Source organism: Crassostrea angulata, chromosome 3 (assembly GCF_025612915.1).
Source record: "Crassostrea angulata isolate pt1a10 chromosome 3, ASM2561291v2, whole genome shotgun sequence".
Lineage (NCBI taxonomy): Eukaryota > Metazoa > Mollusca > Bivalvia > Ostreida > Ostreidae > Magallana > Magallana angulata.
Window position 1 is genome coordinate 57,519,721 of NC_069113.1, and position 8,705 is coordinate 57,528,425.

General features: G+C 34.6%; 1 protein-coding gene across 1 annotated transcript; it reads left to right on the forward strand.

Annotated features, from left to right (window-relative positions):
• The first annotated feature begins 3,687 nt into the window (after positions 1-3,687).
• Positions 3,688-4,368, forward strand: LOC128177283 (uncharacterized). The gene is made up of 3 exons (XM_052843940.1): positions 3,688-3,882; positions 3,994-4,090; positions 4,182-4,368. The coding sequence occupies exons 1-3, from the start codon at positions 3,759-3,761 to the stop codon at positions 4,366-4,368; spliced, it is 408 nt and encodes a 135-aa protein (XP_052699900.1). The 5' UTR covers positions 3,688-3,758.
• The last annotated feature ends 4,337 nt before the right edge of the window (positions 4,369-8,705 follow it).

The following is an 8,705-nucleotide window of genomic DNA, read 5'->3' on the forward strand; positions in this document are numbered from 1 at the left end:
TTGCTCATTTTTATGAAAATGACACTTATTCCTCAGGCAAAACGGCCGTTTTCCTACGAAGAATTATAATTCAGGGTCATTATTCTACGGGGGTCATTATTCTGCTTTACACCGGAAAAAGTTATTGCCCCCCCCCCCCCTCCCCGAAACAATTATGTCACCCTTGCATGCAAATGTTTTTGTTTAACTTCTCGCCAAAAAAGAATCCAGGGCTTTCTTGACGCACAATTCATTTTATTTCATTTTATTCAGGTAAATATATCACAGAATGCCATGGTTACACATATAAAATATATCAAATAAAAAAACGGGGTCCTTATATAGCAGTTGATAACAACACAAATGTACTACAAATTTACATAAAGACTTTAGGCAGGATACTGAAAAGGATTATAGCATATATAATACTTTAAAAAGGACATGTTTCTTAATTATTTTTGCAACTTAAAAGTAATAACAATGAATAATATAACAAGGGCCAGTTGGCATTAATGGTCACCTGAGTAGCATATAACCCATACACAAACTTGTCGAGGAGTCTCATATATGCATTCAAATAATTAGGTTTCATACTGGAGTAGAAAAATTAAAAATTTGTAATGACGACCACCTCCCTGCCTGAAATCTTTCAAAAAGAACTGAGAAACCTAAAATTTTTGCGAAAAACTTAAAGATCTGCAGGCATATTCACGAAACTTTCCTAAGATATGACCTAAGTGTGTTCCTAAGATATGACTTAGGAAAAAAGTTAGGAACATCCTAAGATCAACTTAGGACACGTCTTAAGATGTAGCTCGACGGTAACTTAGGAACATCTTAAGTTATGATATCCTAACCTTCTTCAACCATTCTTATTTTTCACATTTATTCATTCAGATCGAATTTGAGAGACTTGTGTAGGGATGAATCATTAAACATTTTGCCAGAAAATTGTACGTCTCGGTAGTTAACACAATAGGCCTAAAACCAGTAATTTTTATGTATACATTTTAAAAATTTACATTTACTTTAACAAATATCAGTGACCAATAACAATTTAGTTTGTTTTTTGGTTTTTTTATATATCACACGCCCCCAAAAATTCAAATAAATGTTCTTTTTTTTTTAAAGAAAATATGTATCAGGACAGAATTGGCTTACAGGCAGATAATCATGTAAACAACACGTGTGTATTGTCATTAGATAATTAACATTTGAGAATCTTGTCATTCAAGTATTTGTAATATACATAAACTCGCGATTTTCATATATAGAATTTGCAACGTTACATGAGGAAACACATGTACCCTTACATAACAGCCAATTTCCCTTTAATCTGCAATATATAGAATGCACGAACATGTTAAATAAGAAATAAGTTGTAATATATTTTGAAAATATATAAATACAGTTCATTCAACAATACAATTTTTTTTAAAGATAGTTTTTTTTCAGACTAAAGTGATAAAAATTAGGATTGATCACGCATGGCTTATATAACCCGATGTAAATTTACTTTTTAGCAAAGGACATTTAAATAATTATTATCAAAAATTATTAAAATCAAAACGATGAATGTAACGCATTAAGTGTACAGTGTAGATAAAAAAAAATAAGTGAATAATTTTTATTCGTCAAACAGAGATAGTATTTGCAAAAAAAATTCTTAAAAAATTGTCGGCTCCCAGGCAGGCATGTAGTAATGGGTAAGTGGTGAGAGTTCGGGGTCCCCCTCTACGTCATTTTGTTAAAATGAACACACATGATAGAATAAATGACTATGCCCCCCCCCCCCCCCTCTCGGATTAGGAATTTGATGTTTGTCGGAAATGCTGGAACTGTGAAAAATATTGCTTTATTATACCGGTCTTAAGAAGAGGCTTCACAACATCCCAATATCCCAAAAAACGTGATTTTATAGCTTTAGGATGGTCTTAGGACAAGGAAGGTGATGTCCTAAAGTTAGGACAAAGTTACGGCGTTCCCTAAGTTTAGGAGAGCTTCGAGAAACAGACTTAAGACTAAGACGTATCCTAAGATGTACTTAGGACACACCATAGTCCTAAGATACCTTCGTGAACATGCCTGCTGGTCTACAAAATCAGTTTTCCGTTCATGTGTGTGGGTGTAAAGAGGATAATTTTTCACAATTTTGGTAGAGGGCTTCATGGACATTATAAACAGGAATTTAGTTTTTCACAAATATATATGGAAGTAGAGAAGAAGATTTTCTAACATTTAATACATTTTTACTATATGGACATATTGGCCCCACCCTAGAGCCTGAACCCCTGACCCAGGGGTCATGAATTTCACAATTTTAGTAGAGGGCTTCATGGACAACATAACTGTGCAACCAGTTCTTTCCTCACATGTGTGAGAGTAGAGAGGAAGATTTTTGAAAATTTGGATTTTTTGCATATTTGGCAACACATGTGGCGCCCTGGGGGTGGTCGAGCCATGAATTTTATAATTTAGATTCTTCTTACTATATATATATATATATATATATATATATATATATATATATATATATATATATATATATATATATATATATATATATATATATATATATTCTGTTATATAACATTTTTGAATAAGTTTTCTCGTTATGTCACAAATGAGATAATTTTATTACTATGCCCTGAAAATTGCTGAATCACACCGGAAACAGTTATACTGCCCTCCCGGAAACAGTTATATTTCACAGGAAATAGTTATATTGCCCTCCCGAAACTGTAATATAACCATCGCGTGCAAGAATTCTGCATATTAATTACGTATATACGTTGGGTTCGAAATTCAACGAGCCAGTTGCTAAGCAAACGTAAACAGATCCGCGAATTTTAAACATGTCTGGCCAACGTCTGCGGTTTGTTCATCTAAATTGAGAGGAACTTGATAGTTTAATTGATGAAAAAAATTCGGCAAATACGACAAAAGTGATGAACTCAAGTGTGAGTGTTTTGAAAACATTTTGTAATGAATTCGGAACGAATGTTATGGAATTGTATACCACACCCAAGGCAGAGTTGCAAGAATTTTTTAAGTCATTTTACGCTGGATTGAGAAATTCAGACGGGGAAACGTACGCAAAGAGAGACATGATCTCAATCAGGTATGGACTTCAGAAGCATTTCCTAAAAAATAATTGACATCGTAAACGATCCCGATTTCAAAGAGGCAAACAACGTATTTCTTGCCCTGTGTACAAAAAAAAGGAAGGCAAAGGCGCTGTGGTGCACAAGGATCCCATAAGTAGACCATATCTTCAAAAACTGTATTCTTCATTCGACTTAAAGGCAGCTGAAGGACTACAAAACAAAGTGTTTGTTGACTATATGTTGTATTTCTGCAACAGAGGAAGGGAGAACCTTAGAGAACTACGGATTAGCGACTTTTTCACTGGTACGGATGCTGAATGCAGACGATTTGTGTATATGGCAAGGGATCATGCGACGAAAAACCACAGAAATGACGAAAACCAGAGTCAAGATGGGAGAATGTACGAATTTAAAGACAGTATTCTTTGTCCTTATTGATCGTTTCTGTCCTATATCAACAAGCTGAATCAAGATCTTGATGTGCTTTGGCAGAGACCAAGTAAAGGAAATGAACTGAAGTATGATAAAATTGCTGTCGGAAAAAATACGCTTGGGGACAAAATGAATAATCTTTCCAAAAAAGCCGGACTTTTAAAGATATATACGAACCACTGTCTGCGCGCAACGTCTATCACAGAATTAGATAGATCGGGATTTGAAGCTCGACATATCATGTCCATGTCTGGCCATCAGTCTGAAAGTAGTATCCGAAGTTATTCAGCTCATGTTGATGATAAGAAAAAGCTAGACATGGCAATGTCAATTTCAAAGGTAATAACTGGAGATTCTATTCATGGTATGTAGTTTTAATACTTGTATTGAGTTTATTTATTATGGAAAAAAAATTGATGAAATGTATTAATGACACAGCAATTCCCTTATAAAGCAACTATTTTCAGTTTTACAGCTGAAAACAGCGCCGCCACTTTACGCACAGGTAGCAAATCTTCCTCTGCCATGTCACCTCTGCAAGATGACGATGTAGCTGATTCCCACTTTCAAGGTAAAGAACTGAACCACAAATTGTTTATCTTCGATATTTAATTTTTCTGTGGTACATGTAACTTGGGATAATGTTATCTTCAAACGGATAATTATGGATTTTCTTGAAATCACAGATTCACAGGAACGAAGGCTTCTAGAAACATTCGTTACACATGAAACAAGAACAACAAACCTCAACATGTATCAGGAAAAAGAAAACCGCCCTGCAATGATTCAGCCAGCCCCAATTATGCATATCAACAACAGCAGTGTTAATGTACACTATCATTATTATTGATTAAGAATCACCGATCAGTGTATTACTTGACGTTTTACATGGTACATTGACTAAATATGATGTGTCATTAAATACTTTTGTGAACTAAATAAATATGTTGATAACCCTAGTTTGATTTGTTTTAAAATTTTATATAACATATATTACATGTATTCTCGGGCGACAATACCAGAATATTTGTCCCTCGGTGACAGGAAAGCCCTGGAGTGTTATGTCGCCCTCTGCCTTCGGCATTGGGCGACATAACACTCCAGGGCTTTCCTGTCACCTCGGGGCAAATATTCTGGTATGTCGCCCGTGAAGCCATGTAATATATGTATAATGTCGCTCTCGAAATCATGTAATCAATGTACAGTAGCTGCCACGAAAAACACGTATAATTGTGCTTACTTGAAGTTTTCGTTTCAGAGTAAATTACACAGTTGACGATTTGAAATGATCAAACATACTAATTATTTTAAGAAGATTGAGCTTTTACTCGCTATTGGACACCACCCCCGATAATATTACTGTTGAATTTGAAGTTATATTCGATGTCATTATATTTATTAAAGAGACGAAAGGCCGCTAAAACGAGAGTAGATGCAATTCATTTTTTTCTTTTATTTTTACCGTATATCTGATAATTTTCGCAATGATCTAATTTTCGTTTTTTTCGCGATGTCTTTAAATTGCAAATTTTTAAATACGCAGAAATTATACTCTCTAATTTTTTCTATAAGAAACTTTTTAAATTGCAAAAATGACTTGCGCAAATTCAAAATGCTACACATTTTCCCAAATTTCGCAAATTTTTTGAAATATCAAATTCTTCCCCTTTCTCATTGTAACTCTATCGGATGTTATTTAAACAAAGGACATAAAACTCTTTTAACTCTCCCTCCCCCTTACATTGTTCGACCCCTGTTTAAACATCGTTTTCGATATAGAACTTTTCTGGGTTAATATGCATAGATTAGTTCTGTATTCGTTTATGATTATTCGCTGAAAATGCCTAATAGCGAATATAGCAAGTGATAGATGAATTTAGGTTTAGACAAGTACAGGAACAAACAATAAATCTTGCTCTGGCATGCGACATAAACAAAGGAGTTCAGCGTTTCATAAGCACCACGGGCCCTGGAAGTTATTGTAAATATATTGCATGTGCATGTATAAAAAAGTAAGGGTAGGACACTCTTTTTGGGGCGAAATTGGGTTTGACGAAGTCTGGGCGTTCCTCAAACGAAATTTCGCGATAAATCGTTCAAGTATACTTTACTTACGACATATGTATACATTCGTTCCGCTCCAATGCTGTTACGTCGAAGAAAAAGGTGTTTTTATACATCCAAGTGCCTAAGAATTTCGCTAGATTGGTTTTCATCCGGTTTAATCGCAGTGAATCGAAAGATAAGTTCTGATTGGTTAATAATAAAATAAATCTGCTCGTCAATAAGGTGGCGAAACTGATAACAATTTATGGTGAGTATGTATCAGATGTTTGAAAGGAGTTATGTATATAGATACTGGGTAGTGGCCTTTCAACAATGAAATGCGAGAATAATGAAGAAGATTGACAAATATCGATAAGAAATTAAAGAATTTATTTCATTATTGACCAATCAGAACTTACCTTTCAATTTACCTTTCGATTCACTGCGATTAAACCGGATGTAAACCAGTCTAGCGAAATTCTTAGGCACCTGGATGTATAAAAACACCTTTTTCTTCGACGTAACAGCATTGGAGCGGAACGAATGTATACATATGTCGTAAGTAAAGTATACTTGAACGATTTATCGCGAAATTTCGTTTGAGGAACGCCCAGACTTCGTCAAACTCAATTTCGCCCCAAAAAGAGTGTCCTACCCTTACTTTTTTATACATGCACATGCAATATATTTACAATAACTTCCAGGGCCCGTGATAAGCACAGAGCCAAATGCCTGAGATACGAGGGAAAATAGTTCGATATGAAATTGTGTGTTTATGATTACAGAAGGAAAAATAAATAGGGACACAGGTAATGAATAATTTTATGAACAAAGGTGTGCATAACAGTTACTCTGTTTTAACAAGGGCACCGCTAAGCGGAGCATCCCCTCGCCACATGAGATATTGTGTGTAGGGGTGTATTATTTAGGAATATATAGTTATGTTAATGAGAAGACCACATTCTACTATCCCTACATTACTGCAAAAACTAAATTTTCTTTACCTGTACTCGATCTAAATCCAAAAAATATCAAGTTGTTGATTTGAACTGCTTACTTTTACTTTGGTTTCAAAGATTGATAACTCCTTCTCAGAAAGTTCGATTGATAACTCGTATACAAAGTTGGTTATGACATTGATTTAATGAAATAATAATTTGTAATAGTATTAATGGTTTTGAAAGGCATATGTACGAAAGCCGAGAAGGATCATTCGAGATTCGAGATTCAAAATACGAGATTCGAAATACGAGATTTGAGATTCGAAATTCGAGATTCAATATTTAAATTAACCAATTAAATCATGGATCTGAAACCTGTATCCTAGCAACATCAAACTGTTTTAAATAAAGATCATTCGTACATGCTCTTTCCTACAAATAAATGTCTTAATAGCTCTTATATTGTGGTTATAAAATGGTTAAATTAACATTGATAAATTGACCCCACACAGGATAAACAGTTAAATTAGTGATAACACTGTGTGCTTTGCAAATCTATGTGATTTTGTTTGTCCTGTATGTATTTCCCCCCCGAACCATTTTAACCCGTTGTGTATTCGCCCCAACTGTGTAAAAATCGGCTCGCGAAAAAAGATCTGTTTAATCTAAATAATAAAAACTGAGTGTGGTTTTAGCTATGAAACGAAATTCAATGAAATAATCGATATGTCAAAATATAGGTTATCATAAAGTTTTAAACCATAGAAGATTTAATGATTTACAACCTCAACGACAACAATCCAGATAGGAATAGGAGAGAGAGAGAGAGAGAGAGAGAGACAGACAGACAGACAGACAGACAGACAGACAGACAGACAGACACAGACAGACAGACAGAGAGTTTTGTAGTGTCAAATTCAGTTTTGATTTAGAATTTGAAATTAATTTGATTTGTTACAAGCATATATAGACAATAATTAAGCCTCTAAAAGGAGAAAAGAGAGGAGGGCAGACCAACTAGCAAGCTATAATTTTACATCGACTCTCTCTCTCTCTCTCTTCCTCTCTCTCTCTCTCTCTCTCTCTCTCTCTCTCTCTCTCTCTCTCTCTCTCTCATCACCTAGCATTTCCTTTTCCGTGAGGGGGTTTGGGGTATTTGTGATGTCTTACATTAGCTAGCGAAAATGATAAAAAAAAAACATGAAATGTTCTTTAAATTGTGTGCGGATGATGTACATCAATAATCTGTTTTCAGTATATACAGTTCAAGGGGGGGGGGGGGGGTGGGGGCTTTATAGTCCTAATTAGTTTGCCAGTTATTCTGTCCCCACTTTGTTTTCTCTTCGTTTTCCAGGTTTTTTTTATTTGGCTCGGCAAATTAATATAAAACTTTCTGTGTAGCTCCGTAACGATGCACTGTAGATAAATTATGAGTAGTTTTACTTTTGATAAACAGGTACATATCCGTACTTGATTTTTAATTTGACTCTTATAACCGGATTTAATATTCCAATAAATATAGGGTAGGAAGAGTAGACGGGACTTTTTTGCACATATCCTACTGTACCATTCATTCAACACAGGTATTAGCACTCATCGAGTTCGATTTGCTTTCCTTTTTTTCATCCACTGGATTTAAAGCTATTAATTTTTGAAAATATTTTGAATTTATGGCCTGATTATATATAAATTAGAGCTGCGCTGGTGCATCTATTTACCCAAATGGACCAAAATATAACCAAATGAATCTACAAATTTTGACATGATTAGTTTTAAACGTACGACTCTTTTTCAATTCTAATCGGGTATGTCCTTTAGAAAAATCTTGAACCACACACATTTTAGCAAATAAAACGACAATTGTTTCATTTTTTTATGGGGAGGGAGGTGGTGCCGGTAAAGGACCTGTATTGCTTGTGGCAGTTGTTCTATACTCTCATTTGTTATAATAGGTAATACTACATACTGATATAAAATGAAAGTTTCCAATTACACTGTACATAGCTTCTATCATGCATTTTGACCCGTGCGATAGTTTAAAACAATTTTCAAAGCATTTAATGTAATTCAACCGATCATTTTTGAAATTTAATTTTCTGAATCCCCGCCTGATACGTCCGCCTTCTTGTATATTAGAATTACATGTACGTTGACCATATGTACACATTAACTTAATCGGCTATGTTATGGGACGATAACA